This window comes from Simochromis diagramma, unplaced genomic scaffold, assembly GCF_900408965.1.
Source record: "Simochromis diagramma unplaced genomic scaffold, fSimDia1.1 OVJJ01000216.1, whole genome shotgun sequence".
NCBI lineage: Eukaryota > Metazoa > Chordata > Actinopteri > Cichliformes > Cichlidae > Simochromis > Simochromis diagramma.
In genome coordinates, this window is record NW_024386883.1 from 16,805,436 (window position 1) to 16,828,156 (window position 22,721).

At 41.9% G+C, this 22,721-nt stretch overlaps 2 protein-coding genes and 1 long non-coding RNA gene across 6 annotated transcripts in view; 2 read left to right on the plus strand and 1 right to left on the minus strand.

The window, feature by feature from the left end:
* Positions 1–819: 819 nt before the first annotated feature.
* On the minus strand, positions 820–11,730 carry rbm41 (RNA binding motif protein 41). Of its 2 annotated transcripts, XM_040032510.1 has the most exons (8): positions 11,232–11,730; positions 6,794–6,910; positions 5,321–5,522; positions 4,679–4,883; positions 2,792–3,309; positions 2,342–2,392; positions 2,091–2,238; positions 820–1,075 (listed from the first exon to the last, which is right to left on the minus strand). In XM_040032510.1, the coding sequence occupies exons 1-8, from the start codon at positions 11,237–11,239 to the stop codon at positions 936–938; spliced, it is 1,389 nt and encodes a 462-aa protein (XP_039888444.1). In that variant the 5' UTR covers positions 11,240–11,730; the 3' UTR covers positions 820–935. The 2 variants fall into 2 exon arrangements, with proteins under 2 accessions (XP_039888444.1, XP_039888445.1); XM_040032511.1 differs by lacking the exon at positions 2,342–2,392 and having other exon boundaries at positions 11,232–11,727.
* On the plus strand, positions 3,307–4,332 carry LOC120733975. Its single transcript, XR_005695934.1, has 2 exons — positions 3,307–3,404; positions 3,445–4,332. It is a non-coding gene; the product is annotated as an uncharacterized LOC120733975 (long non-coding RNA).
* A 396-nt stretch (positions 11,731–12,126) lies between the features above and the next one.
* klf8 (Kruppel-like factor 8) overlaps positions 12,127–22,721 on the plus strand; it is an 84,621-nt gene continuing 74,026 nt past the window's right edge. For 2 of the 3 annotated variants that reach the window (XM_040032512.1, XM_040032513.1), the window contains exon 1: positions 16,115–16,289. In XM_040032512.1, the coding sequence (XP_039888446.1) occupies positions 16,224–16,289 (66 nt within the window). In that variant the 5' untranslated portion in view covers positions 16,115–16,223. Of the gene's footprint in view, positions 12,560–16,114; positions 16,290–22,721 lie in introns of those variants that run through there. The other variant, XM_040032514.1, reaches the window with a different exon arrangement.

The window sequence follows — 22,721 nt, forward strand, 5'->3', positions numbered from 1 at the left end:
GAACAAGAACAAAAAAAAATGTTTAGTTTAAATTAGTTTCCTTTTTTATTATCTGTCAGGGTAATGCTTTTAGATGTTCAGAAGAGTGCAAAAAAAGTGTCCAATATAGCACCCCAAAGTAAACATACCACATGCTGGCTGTGACAGAGAGTAAAACTATTGTTTCCTGCTTATTTCTTTTATTTTTGTTAGTTTCATAAAATAATTTCTAAAGTCTAGTTTTTACTTTTATTTAAGTTAACAAAAAAATGTTTTTTTTTCAACCTTGATTTTAGTTTTTAGTCTCTCAAAAAGCTGCTACTTCATATCCAGTCAACTTCTCTTAACCTTAATGACCGAATGGCTCCATCTAGTGCCCACATATGGAATAGCAGTAAACTCACACCTAAACCACTAATGAAACCTTCACTTCACAGAAGCCCTGCGTGTTAAACTGCAGTGGAAAATAAAGCAGCTGTAAGAAAATGTATATAAGCTGAAAACTGTGGATTGTGTGCATCGACTAGGACTGCTTGCTCAGTTAGTTTCACAACAAAAAAAGACATTTCAAAAAAATCTTGCTACAAGTCATAAAATAATTATTGCTTTAAATAATCTAGAAAGAGAACATTTGATAAACTCTAAAGTAGATACAGTAATGATGTGAAATGATGAAACAAGTTCATGTGAAGTCTCTTCGTGTGACATGAATCAGATGCTTGAGCTGACTCGAAAAACAAAAAGCTTTTCCCGAGAAACAGATTTGTGTTACTGGATGCTTTAAGATTCTGGATCATTTAAATACGTTAATTATCAAAATAAATGACACACTGCTGATAATAATAATAAGCCAACGAATCCAACTTTATATCCACAAAAAATAAGTACACTGTGACATTAGTTTCAGCCATTCACAACAGTCTAATTTACATAAAAAACATTTTTCTTCTGTTTATTTATTTCTTCTCCTCCTGCCCTTCCTTCTCCTTCTGTTTCTCCTCTTCCTGTCGTTCACGGCCAAATTCGACCACCAAAGGTTTCCCAAGCAACCGGTATCTGTGGACTAACTGCAAGGCATTCTGGGCCGTTTCAGCATCTGCCAAAGAAAAAGAAACACGCCAAGTAACACCCCAAGGAAAGAACCAAAAAACTAAATAAGGAAAATAACAACTCCCACTCTCTGGATTTCCGGTTTCATGAGGGGAGAGTCTGGAATGAAAGGACCCCCGTGGAGCTGCAGAACAAATGTAATGTATGTGTTTTGAATCTCTGTAAGGTTTTCTTGTGGCCAATTTTCATCAATTTATCATGTTTTTGTTTTTTCTAGACAGAATGTGCATGGATTGATGTTGATTGAATTATATGACTTTTCTGTTAAGCCTAGGCACGCCATAGCACCACGAGCTGCTTTCGTGGCTTCCGCCATTTTGATTTCAGGCATGAAGCCACCAGTAGCAGCAGAGAATTTGGAGCAGGAGCCTCCTGATACCAATCCCCTTCAACCACTACACAACCACCTGCTCTTTTACACACAGGGAGGTTTCTGTTGTGGTTTAACTACGCCTCTAACGCCTAGTTACTGTTTGTGCCAGGTGCCATCCATAGTGAGAATAAAAGAGGTTTCTTTAGTAAGCACAAGGGGAGGCCCAACAAACAATAACACGCTCTAACGCCTCACAGACAAAGCAGCCATGCCCCTAACTCTAATATCCAGGTGGACGAGTCATAAAAACCCCCATTCCCCTTCAGTGGAGTGGAGAAAGTCCATCCATAGGCTGTAAGCATACTTAATAACATGCTGTTTAACATGCCCCTCTTTCAGCCATTGAGGTGGTCCCATCAACAAATTGGATTTTTTGGTAAAAACCAGCTGGACCAATCATGCTTTAGCAGAATGTCAGCATTTTGGGCGCAGACTCATTTGCGATGCTACACTTGCAAAAACTGAAACAACATGTAGTTTTTTTGTGTAGAAACTAGTGTAAAGAATTACTTTAGCTGTCCCGTTCATTGAGTGCTATCTCCTTGAACGCCCCCTGCTGCACACCGAGCTGTATTGCAGATAATTTTGCCCTCAGACCACCCGACTCTCACCCTCTTATCTTTCTCACCTGGCAGAGTGATGAAAGCCTGACCCTTCATCCTCCCAGTCAGCACCCGGTAAAGCACCGGGGGCCTGTCCGTCCTCTCAAATCTGGAGAACAGCGCCACCAGCTGGGCCACTGACGCCTGTGGGCTCAGGTTCTTCACACACAGGACCTACACAAAGAGAGAGAGGAAGCACAGTGAAGCTGGTCATGTTCTGTAGCGCCTATCTCTTGACTGTCGCACTGTGTCGAGTTGAAAGTATATCTGATGATACCAGGATGTGGCCCTCTGTTTCCAGCTGCAGCTTGGATGTGCTCGCAGGAAACTATAATTACAGTATACAACAATTATCATCAAGCTCAATTTACAAGTGAGTGCCTCTCAACCTGCACATCTTAAAGGTTGTTAATTGCTGTGAGATGATTTGTTCCATTTTAATGTGTCATTTTAGCAGCGCTACTGTGCAGCCAACACACAGCTTCACTGTGCCTTTAATGTTATCCTTATGGGGAACAGGGAATAAATACACCACACGCAGAGGTGGATGTGCACACTTTCAGATGATGTAATGCCTTTATGTTAGATAGAAACAACAATCTGGGAAGTGCTGAGAGCAGAAACTGTGGAAATAATCATTTGGTGCCACGGCTGCCCTAAAGATAAAGGAACTGATCTTTCAGGATCATCGTCAAAGTGTGAGGTTTACAAAGGTAGCTGCTGAGACCTTTGAGGGTTTCCCCGGCTGGTAGTTTCGGAACCTTGGAATGCTCCGGATCCCTTCTTCTGATTCCCGGTTCTTTAGGATTTCTTCATCTGTAATTGTCTCAATCTCCCCCGTCACAGTCAGTGGTCTGCTTGGCCCCACCTTTGCTGTTCCGCACAAGCTGCTGATTGGCTGGCTTATATTAATCTGTCTCGGAGGAGCCAGTCGCAGATGCTCTGGTTTGTTTTCAACATGCTGCTGATTTGAGGTGTCTGAAACTGAGTCTGTCTGGACGGATGAGCGACTGTTTCCAGCCTGCAGGTCTGACGGACTGTCAGAAGCGTCTCTCGATTGATTTCTGTCTGTCTGTTGGTTTTCTGATTGGTCAGATTCAGCTGTGTGTGGTGCTCTTGTCGGTTCTCCCTCAGATTTGTGTTGTGAAGCTTGTTTCACCTCCTGCTCCCTGAGAACTTCTCTATAGATAGAGTCCAGTGGGTCAGAGGATGACGCCCCCTGTTGGTTCTCCTTCTTATCTTCATCTGTGATGGAAACAACACAGGTTAAACTTTCCTGACAGATGACTGCAGATTTTTTTTACATTTTGAAATACCATACCGTACTACGGTAAAAACAAGTACAATTATTGTCTCATGCTGGGTCAAAGGACGGGGAAGATAAATGTGTTTCAAAATGGACAACTTAGGTAACTGTCCCCTCTGAACTCCTGCTTAGACTTCTGTATATGTAGGAGCAACGGGTCATATGACCTGAGAGCTTGGACAGGAGTGTAGAGGTAAAGCAGCTCAGAAAAGACCATTTAAGGATTTAAAGACAAATACGAGAACTCTGAAACTGACTCTAAAGAGCACAGACAACCAATGGTGTGAGGCCAGAACAGGTGCTATGTACCTTTATTTACATGTAAAGCAAAAGGCACGATGCAGCTTTTTTAACTAAGCGAAGACATAAGAGGGAAGACTGGCTTTGTCCAAAGTAATCCAGTCGAGATGTCAAATGGTTACTGTCTCCAAATGCTGCCTAGAATGGATAGGTTTTATCTTTGCCAAGCTCCTTACTTCAAAAAAGCCAGACTTCATGTCATCAAGACCTACAAGATGTATTTTAATTGAAAAGCCATCCTTCCACTTTAACAGGACATAGATCTGAGTATCATCAGCATAGCAGTGAAAATAGATCCCATGCTTTCTAAGAATGAATCCAAAAAGAAGAAGTGCAAAAAGCAGTGGCCCTAAAATTGAGCCTTGTGGGACCCCATATGGCAGAGCAGGAATCAGAGCCAGCAAGGCTGATAATGCTCATCTATTTTTCTCTGCTAAGAGTACACACTTGTAAGTCAATAGCGGTTAATTTTGATTGTTACTTCAAACTTTCTTCTCCTGAATGGCTGCCCCTTGAACGGCATGTGGGCGGGGCTTGTGTGCTTCAAATGTTTAGATTGGGGATATCCGCTTTTTTTTTTTTTACATGATATAGACCTAATAGTAGAAAAAACTGCCTGAAGTGACGTCCTTAGAGCCGCCTGAAGTTTCAGCTTGTACAAACAATGACCTCATTGCTGTAAAAGTATATTTATGGCTCAAAATAAGGAAGGGTTCACTTTTTAAATATAATTTAATAATTTTCAAAGTGAAAGCAGCTGTTGCCTCTCAGATGAGAGGTCAACACTGGAGCTTCCTTACTATCAGTTCCGCAAAGAAACCACAACTAGTCACTTCTAAAACAGAACTGAAGCTGTGTTAAAGGTATCATTTATGGCCCATAAGGTCAAAATCATACAATCCCTAATCCGGCAACTCTTTCAAACTGCTGTAATGCTCTCGATCAAGACTCTAAAGTGTAATATTTGAGTTTTGACCTGTGACTTCTTTTTCACCAACAACTCTGTACCTCGATGATAGAGCGCTGTGAGGAAACCCAGGCGGTCATTCCCATGAAACAGGGCTTGTTCAATCTCCATCTCCCGGCGTGACAGCGGCCGGCTGGACGCAAAGCGTTGTGGGCGGGACAGAAGCTCCATCCGGGCGGCGATTTTGTCTTTAATTGCCTGCAGGCGCTCTTCCTTTGCACCTGGAGCTGCACACACACCGTGGGACTGTGTGGGAAGAAAGGCATTCATGTAAAGGACATGTGCATTAGCCTTGCTTGAGTGTTTTTCTCTAAAAATAATCCCTCAAAACTTTCGAGAAACTCTTACATTGATGCAATAAAAAAAATTGTGCATACTCTGAGATGAAATTGGTGAAAAGATCCCCACAAATTCATAAGGAAAAACCTCAAAGTCTCTGAGATTTAAGTTACACATTAACCAGTAAAAACTTAAATACATGATCATGTTGGAGAAACTCTACTATCTCGTTTACCCAGGTTTCCCAAAAAAAAAAGGTTTTGGACACTTTTTCCGAAAAGTCTTTGACACAGTTGTATAATGGACTCACAGCATGTCTTGTGGTGTGGAAACACTCCACACCACAAGACAAACCCAGCCTCTGCTGTTTGGAGCCGCCTCTCTGTCCTCCGGGGATGTTTTACCTTCTCTGCTGTCTCTGGTGCATCTCTGCTCTGCCACAGCTGGATCTCGGTGTCATTCAGGCCCAGCTCCCGCAGGCTGGCCAGTTCCTTCTCCCCATCCTGCAGGGCCTGGAACTGGGAGAGGCTCTTCACTCCCGCTGCCTGCTCCCCAAACGGCCGATAAAGCGCCGCTGGGGCGAAGCACTGCCTCTTGGCTACACATCTGTTAGACAAAAATGATTTCAGAACGAGATCAAAACTAAGCTCTGGAAAAGCAGCTGTAGCCTTATCTGAGACTCTGGTTTAAAGGTCACATGGCGGCTTCAGATGTTTTAGAAAGAGAAAAGACTGTGTGTGTTTCTGTAGCCCCGAGGGCTGTGCTGCTCTGTGGGACAGTGAGGATAACATGACACAGCATCTGACGCTTTTGTTCGAAGCACCTCACAGTAAGAAGAGTGTGGGATTTTTCTTTTATAAAGCACAGAGCGTTCAGTACAATTGAAACGGCATGGCTTTGTCCTCCCACTGAGTAACACAAAAACAGGTCTGATTCTCTCGCTTTAATGTTTATATATTATAACTGTGTGACACGAATTTTATCCAGCGAGAGGTAAACCACAAGCTCGCCAAAACTAAATATATATCAAGCAGATCTGACTTCAGTTTGACCAATAAATGATATCAGTATTAGATTTAAAACTGAGCTGAATTAAAAGACAATTTATGGATTTTATGTCAATATTGACAGGGTTCACAGGTGATCAGGGTCCTTCAGCTGTTCCACGCCCTTACTTTAGAATAGAATATCTTTAATTCACTGTAACATTTAACACATACAATGAAACTGAGTGCAATTCCAACATTGCAAAGGTTGCAAAGCGGGGAACACATATACAAAGCACTAAACTACTGCATTTAAACTTCTTGCCATTTAAATCAAGAGGTGATCAAACTTTTCAAGTTGTATCTCCTAAATTTTGAAACAGACTTCCACAGCTCATCAGGTCTACTGAATCTTAGGTTTGAAAGGGTGAAAGATTATTTTTGGCTCTTGTTCTTCTAACGTGTGTATGCAGGAATGAATATCTGATCATGTGTTTGAAAGTCTGAATATGTATATTTATCTTATGCATTTATTATTATTATTATTGTTATTGTTGTTGTATTTATCTTTATTTTTTTAATTTTTGGAGGGTACCTTTCAGTGAGTGCATAGTGTCTGTTTTTGCAGAATATATTGCTATACAGCATTTGTGTAGATGCTAATGCACTGCAGGAGGTCACAGTGTGGTAGATGTAGATGAGGTGTCATATCTACTACTTGTCCTCAGTTCACTTAATATCTGCAGAACTGAAAGAAAATCTACATGACATTAGGGACAAACATTGAAGTTTGTGTACATGATGTGATATTTCACCATACTGGACTCTAAATTTTGCACTGTGCCTCAACGTTATGCAGACATCATGTATAATGCTTTCTCCTGTTCTGACCGTTCAATGTCGACGTCAGTGTGGAGCTGCTGCAGCAAGAGGCCATGCAGCTGCCGCTGGCCCTCGGTCTCCTGCTCTTCCAGCAGCGGGCCATCCTCACAGGGTCGCCGGGTCACTCTGACAAATTTAACACAGACACACAGCAGTTCAGAGACTCACTGGATGCTGATATAAAAGAGATATACCTTTTAAAAGTGGCTAAAAAGGCCACAACTAAGTTCACAAAACTGAATCAAGTTGGAGGTGTCAACTAGTACGGTTTTCTAGAAAAAGTGCCTGAAATCACTAAACCACATCTGATGCAAACAACAGTAATAACATCTGTATTTATTTTAGCTTCCCGGAATTCTCAAAATAAAATTAACAACATTGTGAAAAATGACCTCAGATCACCTGCTTACAACTAGTGCTGGGCCATAGTTGACAGTAATACCGGTATAATGTTGGGCAACGATAAGAAAATGAAATATCGCGATAGAATATGGGTAAAACGCGCATGCGCAGTGCCTTTGTTTTCATACACACATGGCGGAAAAAGCATGGCGGCGACGGAGAATGAGAAGGGCGAAAGCGGATTGTTAAATGAAACGGATGAACCAGAATTGGTTTGTAAAAATGCAAAAACTTCAGTGGTGTGGAACTGGTTTAGCTTTCATCCGTCATACACAACAAAGCACTATCTTTGGTAGAGCATGCTAGCGGGCCGTCGTTATTACCGTGATTTTTGGAAAATACGGCGCACTTAAAATCGATCCTTTGATTTCTCTGAAAATCGACAGTGCCCCTTATAATATAATATAAATATAAATTTGTCTAGTGTCAATTATATCGTCAGTTATATCGTTATCGCAAATTTTCAAATGTATGTCGTGATAAATATTTTTGGTCATATCGCCCTGCTCTACTTACAACTGCTAAGAGATGAAAACCCCACAGTACTGAAGGAAGATACAAACACAGAGAATCAGAGAAAGTCCTCACATTAGCGATAATGGGTATTTTTGCTAGAAAAATGATCTAAATGATCTAATATGAGCAATTATACCAGGCCATTGCAGATTTGTGAATTCAATAAACATGGCTGTATTATATGGACATTAGAGACTGCTGATGCTGATTGGTATTTTTTTATTAAATTGAGAATCTGGCCGACAGCAGACGCATATATGTTTTTTTGTCATTGTGTTTTTGAAAAATCCCTACCTCTATTACCAATAAATACCTGCTTTTTTCAGCAAATCATTAAACAATTTACTTGGTAAATTATTGTAAAGTAAATACTGTCCTACATTATAAATGCTTTTATCAAGTGCCAGAATTAGTTTGGAATTATAAATCTTCACAAAACACAGAATATTACGCAAGCTTGCAGTAGGTTTTTGCAATATGCACTGATATATGTATGTAGATGCCCTGCAGGAGGTCACACTGTCATATCTACTGCTTGTCCCAGACTCTGGGGTTGTCTGCAGCACTGAAGGACTGTGGGACTTGTTTTAAGGTTAAAGAAATAATCTTACAATTTTGAATGAAAAAGTACTGTTTTGCTTTGAGTAAAAGTGCCAGTTCAATTCTCTGGCATATCATCTTCTTGATTTTTTAGCTAGGAGACAAACATGGGCACACATATTCCTTACCATCGATGCTCATTTGAGCACTGGTGCATCATTATTAGATTTCATTCTATAAAATTTGTTTTAAAGATGTAGTACTGGATTATTGGATAACACATAAGACTCTTTTCTCAAAAAAACATCTTCAAGAAGTTTCAGGCAAAAATTATGACTTAAATATAGACTGGAGATAGCTTGCATGAGCCACATGCAATTTATGTTGCAAACATGACATCACCCATTGGTTAGTGAAGTCTCGTTCAGAAGCCTTGAGGTGCGTGTTTTTGCTGTCGACGTCTTGGTGTTTTGAGACCACGCGTGAGGATTGAGGGCACGTTTGGAAGAACTGCATCCTCACTAAATTACGAACACATACTGGACATTCATCCTTTCTGACTCTTAGAAAGACCAAAATTCACAAAAAGATCTTATTATTCTATTAAACATTTACCAAAACTAGTGACTCAGCCAATCATCAGGTCATCAGGAAAGTGTTCACTGAGGTCAAAGAGAACGAGAGCACAAGCCAGTTTTCTCTTAACTTCTACAGGACTGGAAGTCTTTTGTTCTGTTGCGCATTAAACAGAATAAAGATTTAAGGCACGTCTGAGTTGACTTCACTGTGTCTATCATTTATAATGTCTATTTCACCCAAAACTAAGCGTCTTTAGCCAGGAGTGCTTGGTAGCCTAAAACACCCACTACAGCCTACAGTTTGTCAAACAGCTCTGCCTACTTCCCACAAATGCCTTATCTCTGGATGCCAGAATCTCAACAACACCTGGGTGTATGTCTCATTCCTCTAAGTCATGGGAGTCTAAGGAGCCTGGAAAGAAAGCGACTGGACTTCTTTACGTTTTGGGAAGATGTCTACTTCAGTTCCACAACTTACGATGCAGTCTTCCCAGGCATCTCAACCCCCACTCACATGTTGCGTCTGGTGACCTCAATAAGTGACATAATAGGGTGAGGCAAAGTTTTACAGTGGTATCACCTTGGCTCATGTGATGAGGCACACGATTAATAGTGGGTCAACAACCCTCTTGACGGACAACCCTCTCTAGGATTCATATACCTGGGACTCTCCACGGTTTGAAGAAGCCTCTTGTATTAGAGGTGAAACGTTTTCACAAAACTTAAAGAAGTCCAGCCATTCTCTTTACAACCTCCTTAGACAACAGCTGGATGTGAAGAAACATCAAAGTCTACTTGTACAGTGACCTTTTGACATCTATTAAACGTATAGACTTACATACGCGTTAGCTTGGATGTTGCACCCGGTGAACATGGATTTATACATGTTTATTTAAATGGAAACTATGGTGTTTGTGTTTGTGTTTTCCCACTCTCTTCTGCATCTCCTGCACACATTTAAATGATCTGATATACTGCTGCTCCTGTTACCTCTCCTTACTGTATTTTCGATCCACCATAAAGCAGATCCTGTATTAAGTAAGAAAGGCCAGAAAAAATTTCAGGCTTTAGTTTTTGAGATATTCACGCTCAAATGCAAAAGTGCAAAAAGAAGTGGATGGATAGGCCTCTTTAAAAATAAATATCTATGAAGGTATTTAATACTGAAGCTAAAATTTCACAGAACTCAACATATATGTCAAATTAATTGGAGCTGGTCGAGCAGAAAATGATCTAAAAATCTGATGATTTGAGACGGAACGACCCTGATGTAACACAAATCTGCTACTTGTGAACATCTCTATGTCTATCACATTACCTGAAGAATACACGCACACACGTTCAGGGTAAGGTAATGTGAATGGGAAAAGAACCAGAAGGTAGGTTTTTGGAATATTTGAACACTTTCACCACAGCCTCTATCTCATCTATTAATCCTATTCCTCCTCCGTCACGTCGGCCCTCTGCATGTCCTCCTTCACTACATCCATAAATCCTTTCTGCAGTCATCTTATTTTCCCCCTGCCAGGAAGCTCCATCTTCATCATCCTTTGTCCATTATATCCACTATCCCTCCTCTGCTCACGTCCAGACTATGCCATGTCTCCAAGCTGCTCAACCTGACCTGTCTCTGTCTGACACACGCATTCCTAATCCTGTCCGTCCTGGTTACTCCTCATTGGGTAGCCCTCCCTGACACACCCACCAAACGACAGAAAACAGACCTCGGAGCAGTTGCACACCTTTTTCCCCGCACTGTTGTACAGCGTGATTTCAGCCCCAGGTAAATTAGCCCACGTTAACTAGTAAACTATGTAGGGCATGCTTCTCCAATGCAAAGAACTTTCTGCTTATTTTTATTTAGATATTTAGCAGTTTTTGAATTTATAAGGTACATAATCATACTTTATTTGTGCTTTTGTTCACGGTGCATTTGTATGAATACAACATGAGTGGTTGCTCTGAAAAAGCCCAATGCTATCCCACCTACAGAGGAAGCCAAAATACAACCTCACCTTGCTTTTGGTGTGCAGGAGATGACGCTAACGTATTTCTGTTATTTTTTAAAAACATTTTTTAACATTATCCAGATCGAAGGTAACGGAAGACTCTCCCACGAGACGGGAGACGGTCCGTGCTTAACAGTAATCTACAGAAGTGCTGAATAAACATGTAAAAGTAGTTTGTAAAGCTGCTAGCCTGACAGATGAGCTAACGCTACATGAGTTTAGCTGCTATCTCCATGACAACATCCTGAGGTAGACGTAAAAGGTACGTAACGGATTTACATTGTTATTTTTTTTCCTTACAGCGTCGTTGACCGGGGTCTAAAACCCAACGTGTTTGATTCAAGTGGCACAAATGTTTGAAATGAGCAACATACAACAAGGATAACTGAAAGTTTTGTTTACCTCCTCATGTTTCCTGGCAGAATTGTCAGTTCCGGTGTGGAATCATGGGAAATGTAGTCCGACAGAAACTAAACTGTTAGCACCGTTTTCATGTTTACAGTTGTGGGAATTAATAAAGACAGCGTATCGCACCTATGTGTGATATTAAACATAACCCCAAATTATGGGGCTGAACCCCCCCCCCGCAAAGAACAATTTTAATGCAAAACCGGGATTACTAAAAAGCCTGAGGTTCTTAGACTGCACATTACACACTGCACATCTCCTCTGCATTATTTGGCTCCGTTTTGCGCTCAATATGCAAATCCTCATCAGTCTTGACATGCAGACTACATTTTTTCCTTTGTGCAAAATCCCTATTGAAGAAAAAGAAAATAAAAAAATAATAACGCCCTCGCACTTGCCACACCCCTCTCTATTACCGAGGGTGTGGTTATGACTACATCTTTCACCCGAACTGGCTGTGCCTCTCCTCCTTCCATCTTGGCTGTGCACGGTGTCACATTTATCAAACCGAATGCTGCAAAGCCTCGATACATTTCCTAACGCCCCCACCCTCCCCGCCCAGCTTAAGTGTCCTCAATTAGCTTGCTGGGTGACGTCAGTAAGGTGACATGGGTGTTTCTCTTCATCATCATCCGCGGGCAATAAGCTGCTGCAGCACAGCATTGGTGCATGGGAGAGGAGGTAATGTGAAGAGCAGTGCTGGTAGATGCAATTAAAGCCCCCCACACCTCCACGCCTCTCTCTTTGCATTTGTGCGCTGGTGCTTCTGCAGCAGCTCCTCTTGCACTGCCCGCCCGCCCGCTGCCGGTGTCGGGTCGCCGGCAGAGCGGCCCCGCTCCTCTGCAGGGCTGCAGGGCTGCGCAGCTCCTGACTGACAGAGAGATGAGGGGTGGGGACGCAGGGTGGGGTCACAAGCAGGGAGAGGCGGAGGAGGAAAAGGCAGAGAGAGAGAGCCCAGCCCTTGAATACACGGCAACAACACGCCGACAGAGAGAGAGAGGGAGAGACACAGAGAGACTGGCTGTTTTTTTTTTTGTTTTTTGGGGGGGTAAAAGCACAGGGAGCCTTCGACGCCGCGGATATGAACTGAAAAGAAACACTGGAAGAGGCAGGGATCGTGTTCCTATATCCCGAAATATTTGACTGTAAAGGTGGAAAACTAGCACCCCCAAAAAAGCCCTCCTCTCTCTCCCTGACAGTTCTGATTCAGATAGAGCTACACCCAAAGCCCCGACCGACCCCCTCCTGCTCCTGCTGCTCCACCCCTCCGCCGCTGCACCGCTCCGGCAACCGAGATGCACACGGAGACCCGTAACAAGAAAGTAAGTGCACGTTATTGGCTTTGCCCTGGTCAGTGGAGGAATTAAAAAAAATAAGAAGAAGAAAAAGAAGAAGAAACATCTACCTGTGTGGGTGATCTGCCTGTACACAAGCAGAGTTGACATTGTCAACCCAACATGAGCCAAAAATATGACTGTCAGTGAGCGAATATAGCCTGTGCTTCTATAACAGTCACAAGTGTGTCCTTGCAGGCAGTTTATTTTGCAAATTAGTGGAAGAGTTTTGTAACAGCGACCTCATTGCATTGCAATAACATCATTCCGAGAGTCCTCTAATTCTAATGCAGAAAAAGGAAAACAAAATCCTCCTTGTGTGTGTGTTTGTGTGTGTCCTGTGTATCTGGCTTTCCCTCTGTGCGCCAGGTTAGTTCAGGTTCAATTTTGAATGCTCTGTGATCTCTGAAAGGCAGGAAGGAAACGGAAGGCAGCAAATGCAGCTTGCAGGACACCATCTTAGCTTTTAAAGGGCCAGCAGCCTCTTTTCAAACACAACTCTGGGAAAGCAGCCAGGTGCACTGCCTCCAGCTTAACTCTGCACCGGACTCCTGCTGCCGAGATGTTACCCTCTGCGCTTCAGCGGCGTTCGTTTTGAGTGTCAGTCAGGATGGCGGTGCTGGTCGAAACTAAATGAAACTTGGCGTGTGGAGTATATCATCACTGCAGCTTCAGATCTGTTTGTTTGTTTGTTTGTTTGATGGCCGGCTGGGTAGATAGGTGATGAAGCCCCAGCCACAGTTTGGTGCAGCACTTTCAGGTTTCCTGATAAAGCAGTGAACTTTGATCTGTGGATCTGCATGACCGACCAATGGTGACATGCAGCGTACAGTGCAGCAGATGCCAGATCACACACTGGCATCAGTTCATCAATTCAATTTCAGCTTATGTGTAGTGAAACGCCTATGACATCACATCCCGTGTTAGAGTGGAGAGGGTGGGGGTGGCAGGTGGAGGACTGTGTGAAATACAGCTGTTGTTTTTCAGTGCTGGACGATGTTGAATTTGCAATGACGGAAACCAGAAGAAGTCATCCAGGAGATGATTGGTTCATTGATTAAATGACAGTTATTATGAAGGCTGGCAACCATCTGGAACAGATTATTTACTATGTAATAGGAAGTTGTGAAGTAGACACTTTTTAGCTTATGTGCACACACAAAGGCATGAAGCCAGTTGTGTCGCCCCCCTTTTTTTGGCTTAGGCATGCACCTAAAGTGGACTGTATTTCACTTCGTTTCATAAAACACTGCAATCTAAAAAACAAACAAAACAAAAAACAAAAAACTAAATCCACTTTTGGGGTGAAGTCTGCAGGGTTAATATTCAATTTCTGTGCTTAAGCTTAACTACAGGGTGAAAGCAAAAGTGAAGAGAAGGGATACATATTTTAGCCTGAAAATCCTCCTTTACTTGGAAGTATTTGGCTATTCTCCAGATGTTGCCACCCATCAGATCTGCTTTAAATTGACTGTGAGATGCTACCTTTACATTGTGGTGTTTGCACAGTTAATCCATTCACTTTGCATATTTCTGCAGTTTTTGTAATAGGAGCTGGGGCGCACTCAGTTTACAGGTCTAACGCCCAGCAGTGAGTAGTGTTCTCCTTTGTGTTTAATGGTAGCTGACAAACAGCTTCTTAGTGCATTTCCGATCATTTGTAGTAGAATGTTAGGTCAGGTTAACTGGGGATTCTTGTGATGATTGCCCATAGGTGTGAATGGTTGTCTGTCTCTATGTGTTGAATTGAATAAACAGAAGCTGGATGGAGGGAATATTTGAATATGTCAAAGTCCCCCATGGAAAATTGAAAAACAGAAGAAGTGCCAAATGGGATGTGAACCCCAGTCTTGGTGCTGATAGAACTCCATCCTCCAACCTCCTGATTCAGACTTTGATTTGTTGACAGTGGCAATATTGGCCGTCAAGAGATGTCAGTCTTAGACACCTACAAAGTTTCCACCAAAGCACATGCAAACGTTTCGTTATGTGATGGATGAGAGCGTAGTGGATTGTTTGATGTAGAATCCAATTTCTTCTGCTTATCCAAATCGAGGAGCGGTGCTGCCATGGGGCTAGAGGCAGGGTAAGGGCTGGGCAGGTCACACACAGAGAGGCAGACAACCATTCACACTCCATTCATCAAACATACACTTTGATTTGGATTGTGGGAGGAAGCCGGAGTAGCCGGACAGAACCCAAACAGGCATAGAGAGAACATACGGAAGTTCTGCAGCGTAAGAGACCCTGTACACATGTATGAGTTAGTTTAAAGCTATCTTTTTTCTACAGTCCTTTAACAGCTATAGGAAATGGCCAATCTTACCTATGCACCTAGTGCTTCTCTGTGAGGCCTGCGATGCATCTAGCATTCATGATAATAGAACAGGTACTGTATGTACTATGCAAATACCCTCCCCTACACAAAAAACTCTGCATCTCTCATATGCACACAATGCATGCATTTCCTCTTATTCTTAGAATGATCAGCAGACTCTAAAATGAGAATAACTGCTGTTTATGCCAAATGAAGGGTGAGTAAGGCAGCTAGGGGGAAGTGTAGTTATACAAACTCTTCTCTGAGCGGTGGAGCTGATGTGGAAGTTGAAATGATCTCAGTGTTTCTAGCAGGTTGACTATACCCTTAAATGGGAAGGATGTTTGAGGCCTCTATCTAACTTTACAAGCTTGTTCTTGCCTGTTTTTAAAGTTCAGCATTTCTTTAGTGAACAGCAAGAACATTTGATTTTATAGCATCACCTCTTCCCGTCTTTTGCGTGATGGAGCTTCACTATAAATTCCTGCACGACCAGCTTTGTTTAAATAAAAAAAACAACAAAAATTGTATGAACGGTCAAAAGTGCTTTTGTCTCCAGGGGAAACAGCTTGACTGATTTGCTTTTACCTGAAAGTGGAGACCAATAGATCTGTCTGAAGCCTTGTGACTGAAAAAGACCAGTTTTTAAAAACAAAACTCAGACTCTGTGTAATCTCTGCATTTTCAACAGTTATTAGATCCTTTCAGCCTGCAAGAAACCGAGCGAGGTGTTGTCACGGCCGCTCCCTTGCCTGATTATAATTAGCCTCGAGTGAATCCATTAAACAGAGAATGACTTTTATGACTTGTGCCACGTTTCGATGACTCTTTTAAAAGCACATGTACAACAGCTTGGCTCTCACGCACTTTTTCTGCCAAATCCAGTAAATCTGCAGGACTTTTGCAGCCAGTGTGGAACTGGAACGGCAATGCTTTTGAAGGGTTTGTACTTTAATTACCGTTTTTCATTAGCATCTATCTGTATTTACAGATGCCATATGCCAGCGGTCCCCAACCCCCGGGCCTCGGACCGGTACCGGTCCGTGAGTCGTTTGGTACCGGGCCGCGAGAGTTGAGGCTCAGGTGTGAAATGTATAGTTTTCAGGGTTTTTATCGGTTTTCAGCGTTATTTTGTTATCGTTTTTTATCGTTTACTCGGTTTTCCTGGGTCTTTTCACGTGTGTTATGAATAAATTTCCTTTTTTTCGGTACCGGTACTAGTTTTATTTTGTTGTATTTATTCGCGACACCTTAAAGGCCGGTCCATGAAAATATTGTCGGGCATAAACCAGTCCGTGGCGCAAAAAAGGTTGGGGACCGCTGCCATATGCTACCATGTTTAAAACCAAACATCAGAGCAGTAGAAGTCTCTCTGTTAGGGTACCCCACCTACCAAAAAAGGTATAGTTCTTCCTTCTTCTTTTTTTTTTTTTGTAAGTTGCAAGCAGCAGTGCAACTGGCAGGTGATCTTTTGAGGTCAAAGTCAGTTTGCTGAGAAGTTCACATACCTTCATGTACCCTGTTGCTGTGGTTTTCTCTGCACTGTACTTATGCGGTTGGAACTGTAGTGGAGAGGTCTTGTAGACCCGAGTCTATGCCTCGCCTCACCAAGCCTCCCCTTTTAGTCTCTTTGCAGTTTCAAGTTTTTCACAGTTGGTGCAAACTGTCACATTTTTTTCTGCTTGCTCCAAACAAACCCAGAAAATAAAATTCATGCCTTCCTCTGTGGCGGTGAAATCTCAAAGATGTACCTCTCTTTGGAACTGTAGCTAAAGGAGTTTAATGCAGTTTATTGTGAAATTAATCACAAAGCAGACATTTGTTTACACTGTTAAAAGTTATCATTTCAGCTTATGTGGTGCTTCGTCACTGACTTGCACATTAGGAGTTCAAATGAAACTGGCTGATTATGGTTAAAGGATTAAATGTGACTCAGAAAATAAAATATGGCCTGAAGTATTGTTGTTCCAGTTTGATTTCTTTGATGCGAATTGCCCAGTTTCGGCGATATCAGCTGTAGAGGTGATGCACAGATTCTTTCTCCAGAAGTCATGACCTGGTTATGCAAAGACATGAAAAAAAATATCAGCAGACTTTATTGTGAGCGCTTTCATGTGGGAACTGTTTTATTTTCATCGAATTACCACCAGCAAGTGTGTCATCGCACAGAAAGTAGTGTGCATGTGTCCCCGATGAGGAACTTGTGCTCGTGACAGTGTGACAGGATGTAAACATTAGTGGTATCCCCCCAGCCCCATCCTGAGCTGTAAACTTACCTAGTGCTGCACTTTCTTTTGAACTTTCCCTTTTAGGAGGACTGTAATAGATGAGCATTTTGTTGTTGTTGTTGTTGTTGTGTTGTCTCATCGGTTTTCTCATTCTTTCAAAGCCCCCCTTTCGCCTTGCTTTCTGTTTTTACTTTTACCTCTGACCCAGTTAGCTGTGTTTGAAGCGTGGGAGAGGAAATCAATTTCCTCCCATCATGGTTAAAGTGATAGCATTGCACAGAGTCTTCATCAGAGGCATAGCTGGGCATGCTCAATTGTTTATACTGTGTGTGTGTGTGTGTGCACATATGTGTCTGTTGGATCAGCTGGACTGTATGTGAGAGCAGGTTCAGCTGTACATTCCTGGGCAGGGCATCAGCAGCAAAGGGCCCTTGAATACAAAGTCTGCCTCTGTGTGTGTGTGTGTGTGTGTGTGTGTGTGTGTGTGCAACAGAGAGCAGATGCCACACTGTAGGCAATCATTAACAATGCTGAACAAAGTTTCAGCAAACTTCTCAGAACAGGGATGTTGTGTCACCCCCTCTGTGCCTGCACACGGACGATACTGTGCAAAAAGTTTGGCCGTCGAAATGAAGTCGAATCATTTTATTTTTCCTTAACATCCATATGTAAACAGGAAATGGGGCCTTTTGGGAATCACACTGAATATTTCTAAATAATTAATGTTATTTTCAGGGAGTAAACAATTCTGATATTGATATTTTGGCTGGTATTACACGCAGTACGATAGCCACACAATGAGAAAGTAAATAATTGGGTCATTGTTTATTAACTTTCCAGCTGTGTAATTCACAAACTGGTGAGCAGCTTTAGCGTCCCTGCCAGGAAAGTCGTTAACGCCGGCAGCTTTACTGGCACCCGAGGGCCCATGAACAGCCTAACGTTGGACTCAATTAATGTAGCAGTATGAACCCCCATATAGTGGTAATCGTGAGGCACAGACTGATATGAGATGTGATGATCTAGGCACATATCTGCATACACAGAGAGCAACGAGATCAAGAGAGACCAGTTGACGGATGCCGAACACGTAATTCTTAAGAGCTTGAAAATGAAGGTAACGGGACTTTTCTAAACTGAGAGATAAAAGGTCTTCACAAACTTAAAGAAGTCCTGTCGTCTTTTTTTTATTTACAAGCTCCTACGTCTACCCTGACCTGGATGACTGAGAACCTACTGGTTTAATCTTTCTCTTTCAAACTTCTTTGCAGTTTTTCAAACTGTTAAACGGCAACAGCAGTCCATGTAGTGGTTAACGCATTTCCCTCAGTTTTATTGATTAAGCGCCAAATTGCCTCAAAATGGTTTACATTGTAAAGACTATGCAAGAACAGAGAGAAAACTCCAACAATTAAACAACCCTGGATGAGCAAGGACTTGGTGACAGTGGGAAGGAAAAACTCCCTTTTAACAGGATGAACTAGTCTTAGGCAGGGGCAGCCATCTGCTGTGAGAGGTTGAGGGTGAGGTGAGGGAGACGGGACATGATAGATCTCTGGGAATGTGAAGCCATTATGCTCGCCGTTTCACCTTGGCAAATGGTACTGTATGACAATAGTGACGTTACATCAATACACACCAGTGCAGCAGGTATACTGGTGTTCTAGGGGGATCACAAGCTTGTGAACTCTTAGTGTGGGTCTTAATGCCTTAATGTGGTGACCTCTTGGAATAAGGCAACCAAAGGTACCGACCGTAGGCTAATAAGACACGTTAGCGAAATTTTGCAGTTGCAGCTTTATATGTTAGTAAGAAAATCAGATCTATAGGCTTAGCAGTGGGCCAGCTTAGACCAGTAATACTCTGACAGAAGCCCTGAACTTGCTGTGAGATTCTTTTTTTACTCTTTTCTATCTTTTTTCATGGTTTGATGCTACTTTGCTGCATGTGGTGTAGACGGTGCTAGGAGGACACCAAACAATGTAGGCAGAGCTTTTAAACCATCTGAAGCATCTTTTAGTTTTTTTTCGGCACATAACGGATACACTGATACAAGTCTAGCTGTGCTAAACCAGTATTAGCTGGGTCCATAGAAAACACCTCAAACCCATCAATTTTTGGTGTGACAGGTTTTTTTTTTTTTTTTTCTTCAGAGTGTTTGTCCAGCAGGATCAAACAGTTCTGGGAACTGCCTGAGGGTAACTACCCACTGGGGTGGTCCTCTGAGAACTGCATACCTTTAAGGCCTTTTTTTGTCTGCATTGGCACAAACAGTAGGAATGCTTCCGGAGGCGAACCACAGCTCATGGTGCTGCTAATGAGAAGTCTCCAAAAGCCCGCCTAATGAATCCCTTGTTTTTTGCATTACCACCATATGCCTGTAAGTACCCAAGAACGCACCCAGAAACGGCACCAAATGAGATCTGCTTTGGTTGCAGGGTGTTTTGCTTTTACTTGTCCTCTTACAGCGTCGCCCTTTTCTTTATACGGTGCTTTGCTCTGTGTGGATGCCCCGGGTAGTTGAGAGGAAATGCCAGCATTAAATTAAAGAAAAGCTTCTAATATATCAAAATTGCATTTTAAATTTGTTTCATATTTACTCAAATTAGTCTGGACTTTACTGTTCATCCATTTTTCTTTGTATTGTTTCATCTTTTTGAGCTATTTGTGGACTTGTAGAAGCTAGTCTCTCCTCTTGGCAGTCATCCCACGATGCCTCCAGGCATTTATTTGGGCAGTTATTTTGAAGTATTATGTAAACTAACTTTGATTTCGGTCGTCATTGGAAGATGAAAACTGCATATTTGGAATCACCATCAAATGTGATGCTTAAAAAAAGCACTTTGGTGTCTCTTCTCTGAAAAACTTTTCTGCTCCTGCAGAGTTGGACATCTGCATCTAGATTTAAACTCGGTGTTCATTGCATGCCAGGTCTTCTTATTATGCTGCTGACACAACAAATATCAAACCTGGATTTTTTTTCCCTTTCTAATATGGTGGTTGGCAGTGTTGCGCCAATCTAGACCAATCAGTGTCCACTTGTGCCACTCAGAGGTAGGTTCTCTCCAGCACAAGAGGATCCTTTGAGGCAAGAACTTAAAAAAGATGCCACAAATGGGGCTTTTTTTGAACTTTGATGTAACCACTTTAAGCTTTGTGGACACATATAAGGGGGGTACTTCCCTGGAACCAAAAGCACCTATGGATAACTTGCCTTAGTTCTTCTTTGGTTAAGGTTGTGTCTTGTTGTCTTTTGCTTCTTCATGAGATCTAGACCAACTTGTGCTGAAATCCAGCAGAATAAATTTGTACTGACAGAGCCCTGATGGTATAACCTGAAAATCTAAAGTCTTTGCCTAAAATATTTGTTGCTTAGCACTGAGTATGAGACACATTTTTACTGAGTTGTCAGGGTGACAAAGATGATTGGAGGGACCAGAATCAGCCGGTTGCTGCCAGCTTGTCACCTCACCCTTCAAATGCTCTCAAACAGCAGTTTGCCAAGATTTCTGGTCACGCTGACTTTTCAGGTTATCTGTGTTTCAGAAATGAGGATTGAAATGCTGCTGTTTTGTATCTAAATTGTGTCGATGAAAGTTGATGTGTTTTTTTAGTTAGTTTGTTTTGTTTTACTTTTTTGAAATTATCAGCCGTGCTTGTGGTTTTGCAGGTTTTGGCTCATTGTGTATGTGGTAGTTTGCTCCATCAGTACGGAAAAACGAATAACCTGCGTGTAGTTTTTGCCCCTTGATTAGTGTTGTTGTTGAACAGGAATGCATTAAACACGGGCTTATTGTTTTTTGGATACTTGAGACTTCTAAACAAAAACTTTATAAATGCAAGACGTTGCATCATTCTTTGCAACACAGTCATCTTCTTTATCAGGATTCACAAAAGTTTGCATTTGCTGTTCAACCAAATGATAAAAACCATTACGCCTCGATAAAAACACGGCTTTTGCAAAGTAAGAGTGCCAATTGCTCTGGGTGGCGATTCCCTTTAACCTCCTAAGACCCGAACTCTTCCACAGCATGCATTTTTAATTTCTCTTTGATATTTGGGCATATTGGGGCCCGATGAATGTAAAAACAAAGAATTACCAGATTTTTTTTACCTTATTTTTGCTTTTAAGAAAAATAAGAGCCACATATGAGGATATTCGTTTAAAATTTTGATAGAACAGCAGTATAATGTCCTCGTAAGTGGATATCAGGCCCATGTAGAGCAAAATTGAGTATTTTGGTCTAAATAACCCAAAATGTGATGTCCACATATGTGGACGCCAGGTCCTAGGAGGTTAAATTGGACCACATTTAAGAATATGTAGAGGAATTTCTCTAGAATAATCTTAACTTAAAGACCTCAAAATACCGCATCACCCCAATAGAGCACTTCGCTCTCACACTTCTTACTTGTGGTTCCTAGAATATTTGAAAGTAGAATGAGAGGCAGAGTCTTCAGCTTTCAGGCCAGTCTTCTGTGGAACCAGTTCCCAGTTTGGATTGGGGAGGCAGACATCCTGTTTTTGTCTTCTGGTTCTGCTGAATGCTTATTCCTGTTAAAAGGGAGTTTTTCCTTCCCATTGTCGCCAAGTGTTTGCTCATTGGGGTTCTCTCATTGTTGGGTTTTTTTTCTCTGTTTTTGTATGATCGTTACAATATAAAGTGCCTTGAGGTGAGTGATGTGATTTGGCGCTATAGAAATAGAATTTAATTTAATTGAGCTTTAGTCTCTGCTGAGCTTCTTCTGCACCTCTTTTCAAGCTTTTTATGTATTTTACTTTTTCTCAATGAGCCAGTTCCCTGATTGCAATGATTAGTTCTAAATGGATTGCAACTGAAGGTTTTCTTTTGATTAGCAGCAGCATGAAGTTTGACAATGTTTCACGGATTTCAAAACATCAACGTGTCTGCAAAACGGGCTTGGTTTGTTTCTTTATCAAAGAGAAAGCTTGTTCGCGTTATTGTCAGTACTTTTGTTCATTCCACCCGCTCATATACGTCATAATCCACCTCGCTTCACATGAATTGGCATGCCATGTCATGGAAAAGTTTTTGCAGGTTTTTTCCAAAGGTGTGTGACTTGGGTGACTTTCCAGAATTGTGGGTTAAAAACAAAATGTCAGCGGTTAGAAATACTTGAGCAGTGATGTGTACACTGCAGTGATTCAATCAGCCATTATTGGGCCATAGAGTCATTTTTGCTCCATCAAACCATCAGTTTTAATGTTTGGAGAGCTATTGGAAGAGGAGTTGTTGCTTGAGTCTCTGCCACCTGTGGTTTGCAATGAGGTGTTCATTGCACCATTGTTTCCATTAACAGAAAACGTTTTTTTGGCAGCAGTAAATGTGACCCAGGTGTACTTTTTAAGGCAGTCTTGAAAAACCCTAGCTGAAGTCGAGGTGGTTGAGATAATAGTTTAAGGCAAAGTCGGTTCACTAAAAATACACCTGACCAGAGGAACTTGGCATGCGTTGGGTGTCATAAATCAATTCTTTGTAATGATGTAGAAGTATCCAGGGGTGCATTTGAAATTTAAAGGCACCTGTGACCTGGAGATTAGGAGTCTCATGCTTCACTGGCTGAGCTAAGGGCGCTCTAATAA

What these genes read in the sequence shown, in the direction of transcription:
- rbm41 (XM_040032510.1), bottom strand. An exon ending in ACTGACGTCGACATTGAACG is followed by an intron (nt 5,523 to 6,793) that starts GTCAGAACAGGA and finishes TTTGTCTAACAG; the next exon opens with ATGTGTAGCCAAGAGGCAGT. An exon ending in CACAGCGCTCTATCATCGAG is followed by an intron (nt 3,310 to 4,678) that starts GTACAGAGTTGT and finishes TTTCCATCACAG; the next exon opens with ATGAAGATAAGAAGGAGAAC.